Source organism: Mytilus californianus, unplaced genomic scaffold, assembly GCF_021869535.1.
Source record: "Mytilus californianus isolate M0D057914Y unplaced genomic scaffold, xbMytCali1.0.p SCAF_14, whole genome shotgun sequence".
NCBI classification, from domain to species: domain Eukaryota; kingdom Metazoa; phylum Mollusca; class Bivalvia; order Mytilida; family Mytilidae; genus Mytilus; species Mytilus californianus.
In genome coordinates, this window is record NW_026262626.1 from 11,276,442 (window position 1) to 11,301,407 (window position 24,966).

Below are 24,966 nucleotides of genomic sequence, written 5' to 3' on the forward strand. Positions count from 1 at the left end.
AACTAGGATTTGTAGATTTTCACCCATAGATCGATGATTTTATGAACACTCCGGCTTCCTCTAACAATAAAAACTGACCACCAAGAAACAGAACAATAGTGTTGAAAGTGATGTAAAACACCAATCAATCAATTAGGTTATATCAGGTAATCATTCTTAATTTATAAATTAATAATTGAAAACATATTTTACTCAAATTAATCTTGATATGAAATTACCTTGTATATTAAATTTTACCATTAACATACCTAAGAATAATGAATCGTTCTGTAATTTGATAACATTTGCGGATAAATTGACCGATGTCCATCGAATCCCTAGTGAAGAGTGTTTGGCCATCAGCGTTAAACCTCCATGTTCTTGTAGTCTTAACTGAACTGTAAAACTCAAATGTTTTATTGTGCCACGGACAAGGAAACTTACATGGAAATTCTGTCATTCCTGGAAAGACATGTAGATTATTAATTCTAAATATATTATAGAAAAGCTCTTAGAAAACGAAAAGGTCTGTCATCCCATTTCATACACAAAATAGCTATACATTGTGTCACATATTCAACTAAGTTTAAGGATCATTTAGAATGTGAGGCGTTGCATGCCGAACATATATACAGGTTTGTGCCCAGAAGAAATACAATAATAATTTCGAGTCAATGCATGTTTTCCTATTAATACTGCACATGAAACAACTGTTTCAAATAAATATTCCGGTAAAAATCGACTTATACATCCCATCATTGTTTTTTTTGTGCTAAGGTAAATGTTTGTTTACATATTTTTTTATAGTGATTAAGATAATAACACAATGTGGACTGATGTACCCCTATTTTTTTTACATTTTTATCTATTATATCTGTTTGTTTTGTTCACACATCGTTGTCAATATAATGGAATTGTATGCAACTGTCATACAAGTGAGAAGTTTATCTAGCTTTAAAACCAGGTTTAATCTACATTGTACCATTTCTACAAAAAAAATCCCTGTACCAAGCCAAGAATATGACAGTTGTTGTCCATTCGTTTGATGTGTTTGAGCTTTTGATTTTGCCATTTGATTAGGGACTTACCGTTTTGAATTTTACTCGGAGTTCAGTACTTTTGTGATTTTATTTTTTTAAACCTGGTTTTATAGCAAGCTAAACCTCTCACTTGTATGACAGTCGTATATAATATTGACAACAATGTGTAACAAACCGACATAAAAATAAAAATTTCAAAAATAGAGTTACAGCAATAAACAATGTGTTATAATCTTAATCACAAGGAATATTTGTATAGATAGCACAGTAAAAGAACAACATGTCTTTCTATATTAACATGATTAAGTTGTTGTTAAGCAAAACGAATGTGACTTAATACAGCTTTTCAAATTGTTTACTAAGTTTCGACATACAATTCATAAATGGTCAGTAAGTAAGAAAAACAAGTTTCTTACCTGCAGAAACTTCAAAAAGTGAAAACATAAAATAAATCACAATTTGCCTGAGTTTGTGCATGTTGCCTGCTATACGTCTATCTGAGCTAGATTAGATATACAATGTCAATGAAGAAGTGATGCTTTTTATCACTCATATATTTTTATATATACATATCTCTCATTTTTTTACCAGCTATGGCAAGTTTAAACTTCCTTGATTTAAAGGTAAGAAATCAATGATATATATGCGTAATTACAGTGTCTGAATAATTGTTCAAGTCTGCTACACACGCTGATGTTCCTTGTCTTAAGGAAGGAAATAACGACAAATTGTCTCTGCCAATCTACGCTTTTATGCAGATATATGATTACCAATATTATATTGTATATTGGAAACTTGCGCAGGTAGCTAAACAATATAAATCTGTGATACACGATAAGAAAAAGGTCCATGTTCACCGACGGAATAAACACTCATAACTGTTTTTATTACTGAAACGGTCATTTTTAACTGAACAACTCCTAAATGCCTGAAATTACCACAAGAAAAAATTTTAAGATCTTTTTAAGTTATTCAGTACGTGTTCAGTACCCTGGTCCGTGCAGGAGATCCAGTACTTTTCAGTACTGACTCAGGTAATTAAGAGAAAACGCCTTGCATTCAATTCAGTAGCGTCAAGAACGTTTTCGTACTAATCAGTACATCGATAAAATAGTCGTTTGGGAATTTTCAGTAGTGTTCAGTGCCAGGTAAATCTATCGATTTTGACATAAAATAGTTTGTGCAGATTTATAACTAAAGGCTTGTCTCCCTTCATTCGCGCTTGGGCTATAATTTTCAGTACATTGATCTATTACTCACTGATATTGATTTCTTTCCGTCAAAAATACTTCTTCTTTGTTTAATTGCCCAAAATGAAATATGTTTGAAAGTTAAATGGCTATAAATTACAATATAAAGAAATCTGTGGTCGGAATTGCGTATTTGTTTTTATCTAGTTTTAACGTCGGAAGCGACTATTGAAAAAAAAACCTTTAAACTGGCAATCCCCGCTCTCAGTAAAAACCGGGTTCCACTATTTCAAAACTGTATATATATCTTGCTGAATGAATCGCTAACGTCAAATTTATTTTATTATTGTCAATATAAATTTTCTCTGTGACCATGCTACGTAGATTTATGAGAATAAACTTCATTCATTCACTTTTCAATTTATATTTGTTTTATGTATATTCGATTACATGATCATTAAGTATATAAAGCTGTTAAATGAGACCCATTAAATCAGGCCCATAATAAATATCGCAAATACTTCATAAAAACTTTAACTTGATTTAGATTTTGACCCAATATGAATCATTGCAAAAAACTTCCTATGACATATATATAAGATAAATAAAAAAATATATATAATATTAAAACTGTTCAGGACATTTTTGTTTTAACAAAAATTGAAAAGTTTTTAAAATTCCGAAATATGTTACCCAAGACAAAAATGCAAGAAATTTGAGAGGGTGTGGATGTGGGTTTGCAGAAAAGAGAATATGAATGTAAGAATATAAAGAATAAAGAAAAATGTACCCCAAAAAAATAGAGGTGCTACTACATAATGAATAGAGAATAATGGATAAAAGATATAAAGAAAAAAGAAAAACGGCCTTTGGTCTCTTGTGGAGAGATTCTTCCTTCACGATGATACCTTTTATTCTTATTTTTATATATAACATTTTAAAAAGTTCAGAATGTGTCTATACAGTGCCTCATAAGTCAACTATTGCTCGGAATTTGTCTTTTATTACTGTTCACATACAGTGTGAATTTAAGAATATATTGGGTGTACATCAATATGACAGTCCCTACAACAACAATATCTAGAATACATTTTGATACCAAAGTAAGTCTTTATCAGTAGACAGGTGTACTCATATAGTGTGTAACAGTTAGAAGTAATTAAACAGAAGCAATCAACAAACGTATACATTCGTACTGAACATGCATGAAATAGTTGCCACTGGAAATTAGGTAATTATCAATCAATCATAGATGACATTATGTTTTAAAGCTCAAAAATATAACACGCACATATATATGTATATATAGGTGAAGCTGTGAAACTATGACTATTTTATTTTTATTTTAGAGTAATAACCTAATTATTATGCTACAATTTTATATAAAATTCTGGATTCCTACTTACTCACACTTCACGCCAGTTCAGATTACAACAGTATTATATTGCATTTTAGTTTTGGTTTATAGTTTGTATTACATGCATTCCTATTTTGTGTTTCGTCATTATCTTATGTATTTTGTGTTTGTATTTGTATGAGGAGAGATGTTATAACTTGTGTTCAATCAACATTTGCCACTTTTGGAAATAAAATGTGTTTAAACAAAAAAAAAAAAAAAAAATAAGGTAAACGAAAAATTGTTCCGATGGGAAGATAAACTGTTCCAATCAGAGAAGTTAAATTCCCATGGAAAGCTTTTGTATTCTTATTTTTCCGTGGGAACTGTATAGTTCCGATGGAAACTTTAAAATTCCCATTGGAAAAGTACTTTTTCCGATAGGAATTTTAGATTTTCCCATAAGAACTTCTAATATTTCTATGGGAATTTTTAAATTTCCCATGGGAAATGTACTTTTCATCAGCTGTGGTGACAACAGTGACATGTTGGGACATATGGGGAATTTTTTTATTTTTGATATTTTGTAAAACAGCAAAGTCAGATTTCCTAATTTTGGAATGGCAAATGTGTTCCGCACAGTGTTCATGGTTGACTAGTTGTATATTCAGTGGCACGTGTCCTAATTGTTAAGAAAAGGGAGACTGATGCAAACAGCTTAAAAGTGTTTCAAATACTTTATCTATGTGTGTATACGATGATCATAATGTGTCCTGAAGTGCTCTCTTCACACAAAAATCTTACTACAAAAATTGATAGCAAGTTATACTTTAATGTTCATGACTTACGAGTATATTTATATGGTACCCGGCATTTACATACATGTACATGGATAATAATGATCCCTTGGATATGTTTTAATTGATTGATTGCTAGTTGTTTAATGTCTAGTGTAAACTGTTTCATACATTTAGAGTCAGAAAGAGTTTCTCATTCCCAGGAACATTAATTATATTTTGTGCGCAATGTAATTTAAAGTATTAACTCCGTGTTTCAAAGTCAAACTAGATAATTATTGTTTTTTCTTTCAAATTTATTAAAATATTTTTAAATATCCATGTGATTTAAATTTCGTTTCGATATGTTTTGTGCTCAATGGAATTTACTACGACAAATTATTTTGAGATCAAATGTAAAAGTAGGGTGCACAGTCAACAAATTTTATCGATTTGGGTTAACGGAATAACACACGGCTATATTTTATATAATTGGAAAGAGGAGAACAAGCCTCGTCGAAATATTGATGTCGTGGTTGTCTACAGTGGTCACGATTTTCTTAAATTTGGGTCAAAGGTCAAATCTAAAATTTCAAGGAAAACGTAGAATTTAGACAGCTGGCCACCCTTACATATTTGCGTTTATAGCAAAATAAATTCAAATAATTCAAAGAATTATAACTATAGTTTCTATATTTAGGACTAATTTGATAATTTTATTGCCAAATATGGTTTGAGATTGACATTTGTACTTATAGGGTGCACATTTACAATTTTCAATCAGCTGATAAATAACAGTGACCTTGACCTTTTAAAAGTTCCAAAATCGGAATTTTGACATAAGATTCGATACAAGTGATCTTTAGAGATGTTTTTTAAATATTAACATTTATAAGTTGCCCTCTCAAAATGTTATTTTTTCCGTCTTTTGATAGAAGGTGTTCCTCATGATTTTCTGTGTAAATATTCAATTTTCTTTTGGCGAACTTGGAAACACATCAAATAGTACTTAGATCCAAAACTGATGAATATTAACGCAGAATTGATTGAATTAGCAGGTCTGAGTATATATGTGCTTTACAGAAATGTAAAAAAAAACTGAAAACGGTGAAAAAGGGGGAGGGTTTATGTTACACGTTATGAAAACAAAATAAGAATTAGAAACAGCAGGCTAATCACTCTATCTTACACACTTATATCAAGTGTAATGTACATGACTTATCGAACATGAATTGGCCTACAATTGACATGAAGTAAAAGATTATCTACAAAAAAAGATAGTTTTGTACAGCATCTATGTATTTTACCAACACTTGTAAACAACATCAATCTAATTAAAATATAGACCTCTGATTTCGTTATCCTCATTTGAGCTTATATATAAGAGCACGCGAGAACGAAACAACATAGAAAAATTGCCGAAGCTAGTATTAGCTATTACGTTTCATTGTCTACTGTTAAGTTGAAAGCCTACCGACTAGGTTAAGGTAAGTGAGCTAATTTCAGTTGTTCTTTTTTTAAATCGCATTCGACGCAAGTAGCAGAATGCGAGGCATACAGAATACAATCTGATGGTGGTGGCAGCAACACCGTAAACTATTTGTATAGCTTTATAATTCAGAGGGCAGAGGAACTGGATGATTCATACTTTGTATATAGATCCATTGTGCTACGAAGTTTCCGTCATATAATCATTATCCTTGGCCTCATATTCATGGTTAAGTGACCGCTAAAAAACGGTATGGCTTTTTTTGTCATGTGAATGTCTCAATCATCATGAGTTCTAGGATAACAATATTTGGTTACTAATATATGGTATCCTTGCAAGGTATACATGACCGCCAGAAATGATTCACCTGACCTCGACCTATTTTCACGGATCAGTGAACAAGTTTAAGTTTCAGTGGTCAAATCCGTACAGTCTCAGATAGAAGTGGGTTAAATATATTTGGTGTATGGAATGGTAACAAGGTGAACATGATTTTGTGGCAGAGTTCATCTGACCTTACCTCATTTACATGGAACATTGAAAGTGTTAATTTTGTGTAATACTTGTTGTATAATATAAAAATTAGGAGATGTGGAAGCAAGCAATTATAGGCAACCGTACGGCCTTCGACAATGTAAGAAACTCATACCGTATGGTCGGCTATAAAAAGGCCAGTTGTGAAAAAAATGAAAGAATTCATTTGAAAAAAAAAATAACGGCCTGATTTATAACAAAAGATAGTTTTTGCCGTTATGATGTTTATGATCATACTTTTCTCAGACTATTGATGACGTCCTTTCATTAGTCTTCATTAAGGGAACACCCATTTGATTTCGACAACAGAGAAGGATTGAGGATTTTGAAAATGAATTACTTTGCCTGGTATGAACTGAAATAATTGACTTGGCACAAGACAGGATGAGAATGAACACTCTTCAACATGAAAATGCAGGATAGTTGAGGATATGAATATGTACAAAAGTGAAAATAAATTTTCTCGCCGCCAGCCCATCCCATTCTTCAGAATATAAAATGTTCTACCCTAACGGCGAGTACTATTATACCGGTACTTTGTGTTTTTTGTCTTCATGTTAGTTGTTTTTGTGCTTCATGTCGATTTGATAAGTCAAGCCATTTCAAACTGTTTTTCAGCAGATTTTTCTTATGTTGTGTTGTTATACCATTGTCCAGGTCAGGAGAGGGTTGAAGGATCACAAATATGTTTAACACCTCCAAATTATGTATATGTCTTCCAAAATTAGGAGCCTAAAATTAAATGGTTGTCGTTGGTTGCTGTCTGTTGTATATGTTTTTTTGTTTTTGTTGCACGAACGGTGGTATATTTTTCTTGTCGTGTCCACCGAGAGGGATTTAGGTCAAAAACATCATACAAGACTTTTGATGTGCCATATTCCGGATGTGAAACAAAACCGACCGATTTGATTCTTATACTACAAATATAACAAAATATTCAATCAATAAAAAATTTCAAGTTTTGAAAAATAGACACAAATAGACGAGTGACATTAACCATAAAATCATATTTTAATGCACACAACTAGCATACGGCTAAATGATATACCATTCGAAAGCATATCATCTGCCCTATCTTATTTGCCCGGTCATCAAATATTCGTACGGTGCAATTTCCGTGAAATCACGATGAAAGGTCAAGGTCGCATACTTTCTAATTGTACAAGATGTCAGCATTTTTGCATACTCTGTCTTCTGAATAATATTATTTTGTATGGAAATATGAAAATCTGTTAGAACAGATGTTAACAGTCACTTATCAAACGCACATTAAAATATTAGTGACGGATTTTTAAAAAATAGCGCCGTTTTCCAGAAATTCCAGTAAAAATGATAAAATTGCGTTGAAACCAAAATTTTTGTCTGTTATTCATTTGTAATTCATAATAGAACCAAATAACACATTCTATTGAGTGCTTAGGAAGTTTTTGACACCATCAAGTTACTACAATTACCTTTCATGATAATTAAACAGCCAATTATAACAACTCGTGCAGTTGCCCAAAATATCACCATCTGCAGCTTTTTGCTGTTCTATGTTAACAAAATTTGTATGTACCAATCTTTTAAAGCTAATTAAATTCTTGAAATACATGTAAATTGACACATACTGCAAATCTATTTTTTTATTTGAAAATTCTAGCAGTTCACTATAAGCATGATAAGTACACTTTCACTTCCTGAGTACTAGTAGTTAAAATATTACACTGCAGTGTAAAGATGAATGATTGATTGTTTAACTCCACTTTCGGCACTACTGGCTACTAAATCAAATTGAGAATGGAAATTGGGAATGTGTTAACGAGACAACAACCCGACAAAAAAACAGAAAACAGTCCAAGGCCACCAATGGGTCTCCAACACAGCGAAAAAATCATGTACCCGGAATCAGGCTTCAGCTGGCTTCAGCTGGCCCCTGAACAAAAATGTGTACTAATTTCACTAAACTCCGAAACATATAAATGAACTAACATTAAATATTAAGATTAACAAAGGACAGAGGCTCCTGACTTAGGACAGACGCAAAAACGCGGAGGGGTTAAACATGTTTTGTGAGATCTCAACCATCCTCTTTACCTCTAGCAAATGAAGACTAAACAAACACACATCAATACGCACAGTAAAACTCAGAAGTCCGACTCCGATGTCAGAATAGGTAACTGATGAAATAAGCAAAATGATGGTGATACATAAATTAAAAAAGGACTACAGAAGTATTACTGACATGCCAGCTCAAGACCTCATATATCTTTATCATAATTACACAGTATTTTGTGGCGATCAGTTTTTATTGGAGGCGGAAGTCGTAGTTTTCTGAGAGATCAACCGACCTTCAGCAGAAAGCTGACAATCCCCGTCAATTATACTTTAATTATATTTTTTAGTATGAATGACAAAATTACTGTGTAGGTGTCACACAAAAATTCAACCAATCATCATCAATGGCCTTTTGTTAAAGAAGGCATCCTCTAATCAAACAAAGCAGTTTTGATATAGATATTGTAAATTACTACAACTACATGTTGCAAGTAAATTTTCTTAAAAAAAACTGATACATAAATATGCATTTAAACCAATTTTATTCTAAATTCAATTGCCTATGGTTTTGCCTTTAAATCTAATTGTAACTGTACCACAGAATATTCTCATTTAAGACACCAGAAAACAAGAGCGCCGTTTCATACAAGTGATAGGTTTTGCTTGTTATAAAGCCAGGTTTAATGCACCATTTTATACGCAAGAAAATGTAGTATCAAGTCAGGAATATGGCAGTTGCTTTCCATTTCCGTTATATGTGTTTCAGCTTTTAATTTTGCCGTTTCATAAAGGACTTTCAGTTCTGAATTTCACTTGAAGTACGGTATTTTTGTCATTTTACTTTTTAGTAGATCATCTGTCATGCATTGCTTATACATTGGCATATATAAGAATGAGGTAGTCTAAAACTATAGTCATAATTTTTCGTGCATAGGTTTCATATCAATAATAAGTACTAGTGATATTAGTTGACGTGAAAAAACCATACCAAGTGGTATGCATAAGTGTAAATAAGATGGGTTAAAACAATCTGTTTAAAATTCAGATCTGTTGCACCTCGCATATTATCAAATGAGGATAACGAAATCAAAGATCCATATAGTAATTAGATTGTGTTAAGGTAAGATTATGAGATGTAATGGTACATTTGATTTGCTTACTATTTAACTATTTTCTTATGAAAAAAATCCCTTCATGTACAATCTCCATATGTGCACTTTAAAGACAAACCGATGTAGAGACACAAGGTTTATATCTTACATCGATATCTGATCTAGCTTGTTTTAAATTTAAAAAAAACAGATAACACATGAACGAAGCAAAAAAGTCGGACAAACAAACTACACTCTTTAAAACACTACGCTGAAATGTGCGAACACTACCTAACACCTGTGGTTAATGCATTTGCTCAGTAAGAATATATTCAATCTTCCACAACAAAAAGATGGTGTTTTTATAGGGCAACTGCAAAAGTTTCGTTAGAAGGCTGCATCTAGACCTTTATCATATTGATTAAGTTTACAATGATGCAAAAATTTTCTTGGCCTATAAACGATAAATTAGACATATTTTTGACATATAGATATTGATACCTGAAGAAATATTTAGCTTTTAGAGCAATTTTATCATTTTTGGAAGTTTTTTTTAAGAAATGCAATTTTATGTAAATATTGCGCAATTAACATTTTAGTTTGCATTTGATTTGGAATTATGGTATTTTGTTTTGTAAGATTCAGACAATGTTTAGATGAAAAATATTATACAGGTACTAGAAAAGGGCATTTTGTTTAATTCTAGCAAAATTTTGGAATATTCCTTTATGACCTTTAACTTTTATTTAACGAAAATTGCACCGTACGAATTATTGACGACCGGGTAAAATAGAAAGTACAGGTAATAAGCTTTCGAATGATATACAATATAGACGTATGTTAGGTGGGTGCATTAAAGTAGTTAACTAAGGGTCTTTTTGAAAAATGTCACTAGCCTAAAAACAGATTTCTCCTAACAAATTGACAATCTACAAAGTTAGCTGGCTATTCACAACAAATAAATCAACCACACAACAATCAAAAAAGACAAATGTTTAGAATATAGCAAAGTGCTCTCGACCAATGAAATTGTAGGATTTGGTGTTTTTTAATTGTGAAGAATGAATGAAATCATGTTCTTAGTAAGGGATTATCCTATTGTTTAGGCCTACTTACAGTTCAAAACAAAGAGTTTCTATAAATGAGTTACAAATGCCCCGAAGCACATTTATCAGCTTGAAAGAATTTGTGATTAAAACTGACCAAACGTTGAATTTTGAAACAAACAAAATAAAATCAAAATTAGATGAAGTTTACTGGTGCAGTAACATTGGTTACTGGATCCGCGGTTGGTGAGAATAGTAATTTCCAATATTCTGATAAAATTCTAAAAAAAAGAATTTAGTTTAACTTTTGAATATATTTTAAACTATTTTAAAGGCATTGTATTTGAACATTTTCCTGACATAATGAAGTAGTATTTGATGTAAAGGACTGGACTAAAATATTGGCTGTAAAAAAAAATTTATTTGTAACCCAAATAATGAATTTATTGATCTGAAATTGAAATAAACAAAAAGATAATTCCTTGCTAAAATATTACATGATTTACATTCATACTCACAATCAGGAAACATTTCTTACCATTTCATTGTACTGTTGTGTCATCTAATGTATAAAACATAATTTATTATATTTTCCAAAATTGTAAGAAGATCCTTACATCACTAAAACTAATCCATAAATGAAATCATGCCTAAAAAGGAAGTCATGCATTAATTACAAACATTGCACTGACAATGAAACTAATTCTTAAATACAATAAATCAAGAGATCATTTAAGCCTTGAGCACTTTACAATATTCTAAGTTTGTAAGAGAATGATAATCTGACGCTAGTACTTAATCATGAAGAAAGGGATTATCATTCTCTTACATATACTTAGAGTGACCTCTGTCCTTGTTAATGACCTAATAGTGTAAACAACAAAATGAATTATGGGACGAGATAATCCGTGTTTAACCAATACCAAAATGTCAACTTAATTTTTTTAGTGTTTTTAATTGCTAATTTCTGCAAAACGATTTTTATTTCACGCATGCAATTTGGCACACACGTGCACTGTGTCTTATTGCTTAAATCAGAGTAAAAAATGTTGTGATGATACACTTAATAATTTTGCTGTCGATGAAAATAGGGTAAATTTCTGGTAAAATGTTACTCTTACTAAAATGCTGAAACACTTAATATATCAAAATCACTTAAATACTTTCCGATTTTGTTATATGATATATTTAATACATAAACTATATTATAGGTACTGTTTTAACTACCAACAAAGAATGCAATGATTTTATTTTTCATGTTAAAGATTTCCCGTACAATACGGTATCTGGTGGTACCCTGTAAAAACACGAAATTTAGAAAATTGAGACCACGGGAACTTACGACGACAATCATGATTGTAATATATAATGATTTTCCTATAATGTGCAAAAAATCAGCCGCGTGTTATCCGTAAACTTAAACTCGTTAACTGGAGGACTTTTTGGACATTGGGCACCCTACTATAATGAGGTTTATATTAAGGTATGTGCCAAACAGGGAAATAATTTACTAGTAAGTTGGAGACCAGTCAGACTTTGTTTAGACGCGACACGTCTTCAAAATTAATGATATAAAATTTTAAAAATTGAAAATTGAAACTTTTTTGTTGTTGTTATTTTCTAATTGCACTAAAAATTTATACACAAACTTCTTCTACTAGTCTTCCTCTGAGAAAATTCTTCAGGGAAATCTATTTTCAATAACCCTTTTAATTATGATTTGTCTTAAACCGATTTAAACGCACATAAAACAGAACTTAAACTGTAGTAGATGTGGGTTTTTTTAACGACAATAAGACAGCAATCAAACAACAAAAAGCTCATAAGGACCGCTAGTGGGCAACATATATAGTGTTCACCAATAGAAAGGTGTATACACAACATGCCAATTTCTAAATCGTCATGAATTCATATATTATTGCGAATAGATTTATCCAGAAAATTAAAATACATTTATCAATGTCTTTAATTTAACAGAAACAATAAAAGATCTGGCAATAAAACGCGATTCTCCAAATAATTTAACAATTGAGGAGAAAGCCTGAATATAAAATGTTAAACAATTTAAAGGTTACCCATCTTAAAGTGTTACTACTTAAAGGCCTATTTTCTTCTTCTTTCACCCTACAAGAAAACTTTCCTGTGAGCCGCTGATTAAATATACGCCGAATATTTCCAAAACGCTCAAACGACATGTATGTTATTATGATGATGTCGTGTGTTTAAACAGTTAAAAGTATTGGCCAATCAAATCGGTATATAACATTTAATCTGCACGTTCGAAATGACCCTTTAACCCAGAATCATACGTCGTTCGGATCAAGGAAGGTTATCCAGCTGTGCAGATTAAATGACATATACCGATTTGCTTGTTGAATACTGTGTAACTAGTAACATATTTGTGTGCCCAGTTGACGAAGGATAGTTACAAGTATTTTAACATACATGGTGTGTTTTCCTTAGAATTAACCTGTCGATCTTCTATATGATGATTTTGCTAATTCAATAATGCACTGCTAAATAAATATCAAATAATCATATAAATAATGCTTAAAAATGATGCAATTATAGTATCAATCTTAAAAATATTATACATGTACAACAAAAATAAGATATATTAAATGACTAAAGCAATTTTATAATGCTGACGAATAAATAAAGCCTTATTGTTACAATATTGCCGAAAACAATACAACAGTGATAAGCAATTACGACAAACAAATCAAAAATGTGTTGTTTGGATTATTCATGAACACTGTGCCAAGTGATAGATAATTAAAAAATTAAATTTCCCCATATGTCCCAACATGTTAATGTTGTCACTGTTGTCACCACAGTTGATTAAAAGTACATTTCCCATAGGAATCATAGACGTTCCCATGGGATATTTTTAAGTTCCCATCGGAACTAAAATTTCCCATGGGAACATTAGAAGATAGTTTCTTTCATTTTTGTTCCCAAGGGAACTAATTTTTCTTCCCATGGGAACACCTTTATCCCTTGCGAACATTTATTCTTACCATGGGAACATTACTTCTTCCCATTGGTAAACTATATCTTCCCATGGGAACATTAATTTTTTTCGGAATTTGTAAGAGCTGTGAAATATCGCAATGGACTGACGGTTGCTAATAACCATGTCTGGAGCAGTTTAACAAAAATTTCATTTGATAAAAAAAAAAAATATGTAATTACAATAAATTAAAGGTATTATTTCATACTTTTTAGCATACTCCAAGCATTTTATTATCATTGAATGATCGATAGAAACTCTAACGTCCAGCGGCTGATTTTACAATTCTAATCTCTTGAACTTTGTTTACGATCAATTGCATCGTGCATTTCATGTAATATTGTTCGCTAAACTGCCAAGTATCAGAGCCATGCCTTTGTATTTCAGAATTTAATTTAAGAATAAAAATTATAAATCTGAAATTATATCAATCTATATACATGGGAAATCACGAATCGTCTTTAAGATTGTTTTCTTGTTATAATCCTTGAATTTATGAAATTGACATCATAATTGTTATTTATATGATTATTCTTTTACGTATACGTAACTCGATATGCGTGTTTTTCGCCACTAGAAATATGTGCACTGATTTTTTTTAAAGTTTATTTCATTCATTCGGTCAAATCTTCTACTTCAATGTGTTACTCGTCTACAAAAAAATCTTTTATTTCGTTTCATGTTTCGCAGACGCCTTTGAAAGTCTTGTTAGATTTGTCTTTTGTGATCTCTCGGGTAAATATCAAAGAGAATCCAGAGTTTTGCATTTACAAGGACGGATGAGGATTAAATACTTTATGGTAGTATATACACTTGTATTTTATCCTTAGGCTGTTTTCGTGTAATTTATAGTTTAAAGGAATACGAATACTTTTTTTCTCATAAAACTTCAATTACTAGTTATACAGAACATACATACACATACAGAGTAACTATACGGTGCAATTATTACATGCATGTGTGAACGATACAATTAAATTAACTTGAAGGACTGGCTTTCACATTTATAACTTAGATTTACATAGTTTTTCTAATATAACAATATTTGATGAGTTTAACAGCTGATCAAATTTATAGATATTAGGGTTAGACCAACTGTAGTTCGGTAGAAATTTCTTTCTTTCTAGTTTAAATGTTCCACAATTCATATGTAAAATTGTGTAAATTTATTTCAAACTACTCGTGGTGTGGATATCACCGTTATTGACACACCTGGACAAGCGAAATTTGTTGAATCAATTAAAAAAAAAAAGAAAAAAAAAGTATAATGTAATATACAGAAGGGCTGATTATACAATATACCTATATTTTGTAGATACATAATAAACAAATTTGTTTGTTGTTTCTTGGGTATAAACATATTCATACCAAAACTGACTGTTGATTACCAAGTGCTAATTTCGACATCGATAATCACTGAATTCTCTTATTGTAATTTATTCAGTCCGTGTTAAGTTTTTAATCGGGACAAAGTTTTGTAACATATTAAATTTTAAATATTGCATTATTTCGTCATTTGTTTGTAAACAAAACAGAGACAGCACTAGAGAGGAGGCAATTAGCAATCCAATACACAAATAATGCACGATTGAATAATGAAAAAAAATCATCATGGGTATTCATAAGACAAAATAGTAATTTTGTTTTCAAAATAATTTTAAAAATAACATATGTACTCGCGGATTTGACATATCTTTTTGATATTTTACTTATCGGAAATCATATTTTAGCGACTTATTAGAAGCAACGGAGACTTAAGAAGATTTAGAATGTTCGAATTGTGTTCTTTAATTGACATTAATTTGAATGATTTTTTCACGTGCTGATATTTGTAACATTAACAAAAATCTGTGCCTCGTGATTTCGCTGAGATCGAATACAATTTCCCGCCATTACAGTGCATTTCTTTATTGAAAAGGTAAAAAAAGATAAAGAAAATATTTCATATAAAGTGATCTTCTATCATTTATTAATCTTTTTATTTCAAAACTTTCTATATTTTCTGCGAGTGCTAGAGAGTATATTTGATATAAAAACATGAACAAATCAATCTTTTACCAGATTCAAAATTGCCGAGGGACGCTTAAATCGTACCACGTGACCTAAAAAATTTTGCACACAGCACCTAAGGCCTAAATAAATTTTTACCCCTCCTCTGGAAATAGTTTTAATTTGCAAATTTTATTAAATTTGTATTTTGTTTTTTTTTTCCTCACTAGGTAGGTGAACATGATGTTTAAAATTTATTGTAAAATAGCGAAACTTGCATTTCGGGCATATTCTATACTTCAAAGTTTGAATAAAGAGTCTAAACTTTTTCAGTTATTGAATACGCAACCAAATCTCTGTAATTTGATTTATGTTTCTGTCAAAGGCGGTTGATTGGGTATTAGTTTAAGGTAGGCGTGGTTTTCGGTAACTTTCCTCCAATCAACTGGCCTATTCGACATACCTGCGCGCGCTGATGCGAGCAAACTGGCTACGACATTGTAACGGCACGTGTCTAACATCGGAATACGTCGTGCGTGACCAAATTGATGTTTATTGTAGTATTCCTTGTCTTGTGGTTAAATTTATCTGATATATAAGTTTTAAAGATGGAAATTTAAATTAGCTTTTTGAAAGATTATTTTCGGCAGTGCCCCCGAGATACGGTCATAAAGTGTTTAAAAAAAAACAAAACTTTAAATGAAGGATGTATATTAACAGAGACATATAATCTCAGTATGTAGTACATGTATAACTATAACGTGTTTTGGAAAAAAAACAAGTGTCCGAGAATTTGAAATACGCAATTAGCGCATCTCGATCACTTTCGATAAAATAGTAATGCATTAATGTTACATCGATTTTTCACTATAATCAAAATTGGCCAGGAAAAAAAATCAGCATTATTTTCATAACCTTGAAAGTTTAAAGTTGTTAGTGTAATGTATTTTTTTTTTACCTTTCATTTATTACAGCTTTCATTCAACGGGTTTATTTTCATTGAGCGGCTTTGATCTTTTTATTTTGTTCAATAAATAATAGTAAAATTTACTTTGCATAATATATATTTGAAATAACACTTGGAAATAAATTTTGAACAATGAATTTGTCACCATTTCGCTTTTGTCGTCTGCCCAACCTAGTATGGTCTTGAATATGCATGTAATATTTGCCACTGAACGTTAAACAAACGGCAACTATCCACCAATCCATCTGCGATTGCGATACCTCTGTTACATATCCGTCATTTTGTCACATGCTTAAATTGGTTCTATTGTTTGAACAAATTTTGTGTTGTAAGCCGATTTTGTCCTACAATTAAATTGTTCTTGTCCAGTAATACACTCCTTGAAAGGTTTAAATGTAAAACTAAATCCTATAAAATTAATTTTGTTCTCTGAAACACAATTTTGTAAATTTGAACGTGTTAATCCCTCATGTAGTAGTGGTTTCGGTTTGTATAAACATACAACAAAAGACTATGTTGGTATTGTAAGGTACTGTTTTAATTTTACATTTTTACAATTGGTGACATCAAATAAAATGTTATGCATGTTGTACTAAGCACTACGTTACTATTTGTATGTACAGTTTGTAAACGAAATTTAAATATGATCTTTATATGCAAACTGAAGGATCTGAAATTTAAATTATTTTTTTTTAAAAACTATAATGAATAGCCCACAATATTCTGTAATATCTTTATGAAGCTTGATTGAGACGTAGATTCACCCAGATACCGATCGTTAGGTCTTTCCACTTTTCTGTGGAAAGACCTATTGGTTTTCTTCTGATTATTAGGTCTTTCCACTTTTCTGTGGAAAGACCTATTGTATTTGTTCTGATTATTAGGTCTTTCCACTTTTCTGTGGAAAGACCTATTGGTTTTCTTCTGATTATTAGGTCTTTCCACTTTTTTGTGGAAAGACCTATTGTATTTGTTCTGATTATTATTATTTAGGTCTTTCCACTTTTCTGTGGAAAGACCTATTGTATTTGTTCTGATTATTATTATTATTAGGTCTTTCCACTTTTCTGTGGAAAGACCTATTGTATTTGTTCTGATTATTAGGTCTTTCCACTTTTCTGTGGAAAGACCTATTGTATTTGTTCTGATTATTATTATTATTTTTTTTTTTTTTTTTCTTCCGCCAAATTTTGTTCTTGCGATAAATGTTTGTTTCGCAATATGTCGCTTAGATATTTCTCATATTGTATCGTATAGTTCATGCGCTTTTAAATTTCACCCTGCTAAGCCGAACCGTTTTCTTTGCAAGAGTTATCTCCCTATTCACTGTTTATCATCTGTGTGCATCTCCTTCGTAACAAAATAAGATATCGACAAAATTCTTTTCAAAAAATTTATCGTTACATTCTCAGGAATTTTTGGCTAATTTTGATAGAAGCGATTCGATGAAATTTTATAGGAGTTATCTACCTTTACACAATAAATTTGTCGGTATGTGTTTTCAACTAATCAACTGTTAACTGTATAACCCTGGAATGTTTTTATTTGAGACCCCTAGGTCCTAACTTAGAAAATGAGGTCAAGGTCAAAGGTCAAGGTCATGTTCTGAATTTTTGCTTGTTTTTGCATTTTCTCCAATATTTTTAATGTTTTATATAAAAGAACTAGTGCAAAATGTTTGTTATATTGTGATGAAGATATGATACATTTGGTCTGAGACAATCCAGCAACATCTTATTGGAGTTATTGCCCCTGAAATGTTTTATTTGAAGGTAAATTGATTATTACTTCATATTGGTACATGATAAAGCCATAAGATCTTTTGCAAAATGTTGGGTGACATATGACCTTGAAAAATGTCAACCGGAAGTGACCTTGAGTGAACCGGAAGTAGTCATTTTTGCACTTATTTCAGGTAAAAGTACATAGAAACCATATATTTTTTGAATCGTCATACATTAATCTATCATTTGAGACCGGAAGTGATATTCTACAAACCGGAAGTAGCATATTATCTCCCTTATTACAGGCATAAGGATATATAAACCATATATTTTTGGAATCAGTGTAAATAAAGCTATCATATGACACCGGAAGTGACATTTTCTAAACCGGAAGTAGCCAATTATCTTCTTTTTTTACAGGCAAAGGTATATAAACCATATATTTTTGGAATCAGTGTAAATAAAGCTATCATATGTGACCGGAAGTGACATTTTCTAAACCGGAAGTAGCGAATTATCTCCTTTTTACAGGCAAAAGTATAAATAAACCATATATTTTTGGAATCAGTGTTAATAAGGCTATCATATGAGACCGAAAGTGACATTTTCTAAACCGGAAGTAGCCAATCATCTTCTTTTTAACAGGCAAAGGTATATATAAACCATATATTTTTGGAATCATTTTTGCACTTATTTTATGTAAAAATACATAGAAACCATATATTTTTTGAATGGTCATACATAAACCTATAATTTGAGACCGGAACTGATATTTTAAAACCGGATGTAGCATATTATCTCCCTTATTACAGGCATAAGTATATACAAACTATATATTTTTGAAATCAGTGTGAATAAAGCTATCGAATGAGACCGGAAGTGACATTTTCTAAAACGGAAGTAGCCAATTATCTCCCTTTTTACGGGCAAAATTATATATAAACCATATATTTTTGGAATCAGTGCAAATAAAGCTATCATATGAGACCGGAAGTGACATTTTTTAAACCAGAAGTTGACAATTATCTCCCTTATTTCAGGCAAAAGTCTATAGAAACCATATATCTATTGAATCAGTATGAAGAAACTTATGATTTGACGCTAATAGTAGCTTTGAGTAAACCAGAAGTAGCTTCTTATCAATTATTTAGAAAATTGATGTGGAAAGACCTTCAATTGTTCTTTGAACAATTGGTTTTTAATTTTTTTTTCTTCCGCCAAATTTTGTTCTTGCGATAAATTTTTGTTTCGCAAGATGTCGCTTAGATGTTTCGTATATGATATCGAACAGTTTATGCGCCTTTGAAATTGACCCTGCTTAACCGAATACTTTTCTTTGTAGGAGTTATCTCCCCAAACAATGTTTTCCTTGTGCGTGCATCTCTTCCGTAACCGTAAAAGAAAGCGACAAATTTATTTTACCAAATTTCTCGTTATATCCTCAGGATGTTTTGTCCAATTTTAACTGAAGCGATACGTAAACTCCATATGAGAGTTATTTCCCCTTCTGTATTTGACATAAGGGATATATAAATGTATAGCATGAATGGTAAGTGATAGAGACATAAGGTTTATTGATTTGAGTTCCTTGGTTCATTTGAATGAAATTGAGGCCAAGGTCAAAGGTCAAGGTCATATTCTAAATTTTGACTTTTCCTTGTTATTTGATCTCCTCTGTCACTTCTAAAATTACAAATTAAAGAACTAGTGCAAAATGTTTGCTTAATTGTGATTAAGATATGATACATTTGGTCTGAAAGAATCCAATGATATCTTATAGGAGTTATTGTCCCTGAAATGTTTCAATTTAAGGTTAATTGATTATAACTCCAACTTGGTACATGATAAAGCCATAGGGTCTTTTGCAAACTGTTGGTTGACATATGACCTTGAAAAGAGTAAACCGGAAGTGACCTTGAGTGAACCGGAAGTAGTATTTTTTGCACTTATTTCATGGAAAAGTACCTACAAACCATATATTTTTTGAATGATCATAGGTTAACCTATCATTTGAGACAGGAAGTGACATTTTATAAACCGGAAGTAGCATATTATCTTCCTTATTACAGGCATAAGTATATACAAACTATATATTTTTGGAATCAGTGTGAATAAAGCTATCATATGAGACCGGAAGTGACATTTTCTAAACCGGAAGTTGGCTATTATCTTCCTTATTTCTAGCAAAAGTATATAGAAACCATTTATTTATTGAATCAGTATGAAGAAATCTATACTTTGACGCTATTAATAACTTTGAGTAAACCAGAAGTAGCTTCCTATCAATTATTTAGAAAATTGATGTGGAAAGACCTTCAATTGTTCTTTGAACAATTGGTTTTTAATTATTATTATTAGGTCTTTCCACTTTTCTGTGGAAAGTCCTATTGGTTTTTTTCTGATTATTTTTTTTTTTCTTCCGCCAAATTTTGTTCTTGCGATAAATTTTTGTTTCGCAAGATGTCGCTTAGATGTTTCGTATATGATATCGAACAGTTTATGCGCCTTTGAAATTGACCCTGCTTAACCTAATACTTTTCCTTGTAGGAGTTATCTCCCCGAACACTGTTTTCCTTGTGCGTGCATCTCCTCCGTAACCGTAAAAGAAAGCGACAAATTTATTTTACCAAATTGCTTGTTATATCTTCAGGATGTTTTGTCCAATTTGACCGAAGCGATACGTAAACTCCATATGAGAGTTATTTCCCCTTCTGTATTTGACATAAGGGATATATAAATGTATAGCATGAATGGTAAGTGATAGAGACCTAAGGTATATTGATTTAAGTTCCTTGGTTCATTTAAATGAAATTGAGGCCAAGGTCAAAGGTCAAGGTCATATTCTAAATTTTGACTTTTCCTTGTTATTTGATCTCCTCTGTCACTTTTAAAATTATAAATTAAAGAACTAGTGCAAAATATTTGCTTAATTGTGATTAAGATATGATACATTTGGTCTGAAACAATCCAATGATATCTTATAGGAGTTATTGTCCCTGAAATGATTCAATTTAAGGTTAATTGAGTATTTCTCCAACTTGGTACATGTTAAAGGCATAGGGTCTTTTACCAACTGTTGGGTGACATATGACCTTGATAAAAGTAAACCGAGAGTGACCTTGAGTGAACCGGAAGTAGTATTTTTTGCACTTATTTCATGGAAAAGTACCTAGAAACCATATATTTTTTGAATGGTCATACATTAATCTATCATTTGAGACCGGAAGTGATATTTTATAAACCGGAAGTAGCATATTATCTCCCTTATTACAGGCATAAGTATATATAAACCATATATTTCTGGAATCAGTGTAAATAAAGCTATCATATGAGACCGAAAGTGACATTTTCTAAACCGGAAGTAGTCAATTATCTCCCTTTATACATGCAAAAGTATATATAAACCATATATTTTTGGAATCAGTGTAAATAAATCTATCATATGAGACCGGAAGTGACATTTTCTAAACCGGAAGTAGCCAATTATCTCCCTTTTTACAGGCAAAAGTATATATAAACCATATATTTTTGGAATCAGTGTAAATAAAGCTATCATATGACACCGGAAGTGACATTTTCTAAACCGGAAGTTGACAATTATCTCCCTTATTTCAGGCAAAAATCTACAGAAACCATATGTTTATTGAATCAGTATGAAGAAACCTATGATTGGACGCCAATAGTAGCTTTGAGTAAACCAGAATTAGCTTCTCATCAATTATTTAGAAAATTGTTGTGTAAAGACCTTCAATTGTTCTTAATTAGGTCTTTCCACTTTTCTGTGGAAAGACCTATTGGTTTTCTTCTGATTATTAGGTCTTTCCACTTTTCTGTGGAAAGACCTATTGGTTTTCTTCTGATTATTTTTTTTTTTCTTCCGCCTAATTTTGTTCTTGCGATAAATTTTTGTTTCGCAAGATGTCGCTTAGATGTTTCGTATATGATATCGAACAGTTTATGCGCCTTTGAAATTGACCCTGCTTAACCTAATACTTTTCCTTGTAGGAGTTATCTCCCCGAACACTGTTTTCCTTGTGCGTGCATCTCCTCCGTAACCGTAAAAGAAAGCGACAAATTTATTTTACCAAATTGCTTGTTATATCTTCAGGATGTTTTGTCCAATTTGACCGAAGCGATACGTAAACTCCATATGAGAGTTATTTCCCCTTCTGTATTTGACATAAGGGATATATAAATGTATAGCATGAATGGTAAGTGATAGAGACCTAAGGTATATTGATTTAAGTTCCTTGGTTCATTTAAATGAAATTGAGGCCAAGGTCAAAGGTCAAGGTCATATTCTAAATTTTGACTTTTCCTTGTTATTTGATCTCCTCTGTCACTTTTAAAATTATAAATTAAAGAACTAGTGCAAAATATTTGCTTAATTGTGATTAAGATATGATACATTTGGTCTGAAACAATCCAATGATATCTTATAGGAGTTATTGTCCCTGAAATGATTCAATTTAAGGTTAATTGAGTATTTCTCCAACTTGGTACATGTTAAAGGCATAGGGTCTTTTACCAACTGTTGGGTGACATATGACCTTGATAAAAGTAAACCGAGAGTGACCTTGAGTGAACCGGAAGTAGTATTTTTTGCACTTATTTCATGGAAAAGTACCTAGAAACCATATATTTTTTGAATGGTCATACATTAATCTATCATTTGAGACCGGAAGTGATATTTTATAAACCGGAAGTAGCATATTATCTCCCTTATTACAGGCATAAGTATATATAAACCATATATTTCTGGAATCAGTGTAAATAAAGCTATCATATGAGACCGAAAGTGACATTTTCTAAACCGGAAGTAGTCAATTATCTCCCTTTATACATGCAAAAGTATATATAAACCATATATTTTTGGAATCAGTGTAAATAAATCTATCATATGAGACCGGAAGTGACATTTTCTAAACCGGAAGTAGCCAATTATCTCCCTTTTTACAGGCAAAAGTATATATAAACCATATATTTTTGGAATCAGTGTAAATAAAGCTATCATATGACACCGGAAGTGACATTTTCTAAACCGGAAGTTGACAATTATCTCCCTTATTTCAGGCAAAAATCTACAGAAACCATATGTTTATTGAATCAGTATGAAGAAACCTATGATTGGACGCCAATAGTAGCTTTGAGTAAACCAGAATTAGCTTCTCATCAATTATTTAGAAAATTGTTGTGTAAAGACCTTCAATTGTTCTTAATTAGGTCTTTCCACTTTTCTGTGGAAAGACCTATTGGTTTTCTTCTGATTATTAGGTCTTTCCACTTTTCTGTGGAAAGACCTATTGGTTTTCTTCTGATTATTTTTTTTTTTCTTCCGCCTAATTTTGTTCTTGCGATAAATATTTGTTTCGCAATATGTCGCTTAAATATTTGGTATATGATATCGAACAGTTTATGCGCCTTTGAAATTTACCCTGCGTAACCAAATAATTTTCTTTGTAGGAGTTATCTCCCCGAACACTGTTTTCCTTGTGCAAGCATCTCCTCCGTAACCGTAAAAGAAAGCGACAAATTTATTTTACCAAATTGCTCATTATATCCTCAGGATGTTTTGTCCAATTTTGACCGAAGCGATACGTAAACTCCATATGAGAGTTATTTCCCTTTCTGTATTTGACATAAGGGATATATAAATGTATAGCATGAATGGTAAGTGATAGAGACCTAAGGTATATTGATTTGAGTTCCTTGGTTCATTTAAATGAAATTGAGGCCAAGGTCAAAGATCAAGGTCATATTCTAAATTTTGACTTTTCCTTGTTATTTCATCTCCTCTGTCACTTTAAAAATTACAAATTAAAGAACTAGTGCAAAATGTTTGCTTAATTGTGATTAAGATATGATACATTTGGTCTGAACCAATCCAATGATATCTTATAGGAGTTATTGTCCCTGAAATGATTAAATTTAAGGTTAATTGATTATTATTCCAACTTGGTACATGATAAAGCCATAGGGTCTTTTGCAAACTGTTGTTTGACATATGAACTTGAAAAAATAAAACCGAAAGTGACCTTGAGTGAACCGGAAGTAGTATTTTTTGCACTTATTTCATGGAAAAGTACCTAGAAACCATATATTTTTTGAATGATCATAGGTTAACCTATCATTTGAGACCGGAAGTGACATTTTATAAACCGGAAGTAGCCAATTATCTCCCTTTTTACCGGCAAAAGTATATATAAACCATATATTTTTGGAATCAGTGTAAATAAAGCTTTCATATGAGACCAAAAGTGACATTTTCTAAACCGGAAGTAGTCAATTATCTCCCTTTTTACAGGCAAAAGTATAGATAAACCATATATTTTTGGAATCAGTGTAAATAAATCTATCATATGAGACCGAAAATGACATGTTCTAAACCGGAAGTAACCAATAATCTCCCTTTTTACAGGCAAAAGTATATATAAACCATATATTTTTGGAATCAGTGTAAATAAAGCTATCATATGAGACCGGAAGTGACATTTTCTTAACCAGAAGTTGACAATTATCTCCCTTATTTCAGGCAAAAGTCTATAGAAACCATATGTTTATTGAGTCAGTATGAAGAAACTTATGATTGGACGCCAATAGTAGCTTTGAGTAAACCAGAATTAGCTTTTCATCAATTATTTGGAAAATTGATGTGGAAAGACCTTCAATTGTTCTTTGACCAATTGGTTATTAATTATTATTATTTTTTTTCCGCCTAATTTTGTTCTTGCGATAAATATTTGTTTCGCAATATG

General features: G+C 31.4%; 1 protein-coding gene across 2 annotated transcripts in view; it reads right to left on the reverse strand.

Annotated features, from left to right (window-relative positions):
* LOC127724197 (uncharacterized) overlaps nt 1-24,966 on the reverse strand; it is a 158,125-nt gene that overhangs the window by 7,813 nt on the left and 125,346 nt on the right. For both annotated transcript variants that reach the window (XM_052231097.1, XM_052231096.1), the window contains one exon: nt 249-441. In XM_052231097.1, coding sequence (XP_052087057.1) covers nt 249-441 — 193 coding nt within the window. The remainder of the gene's footprint in view (nt 1-248; nt 442-24,966) is intronic.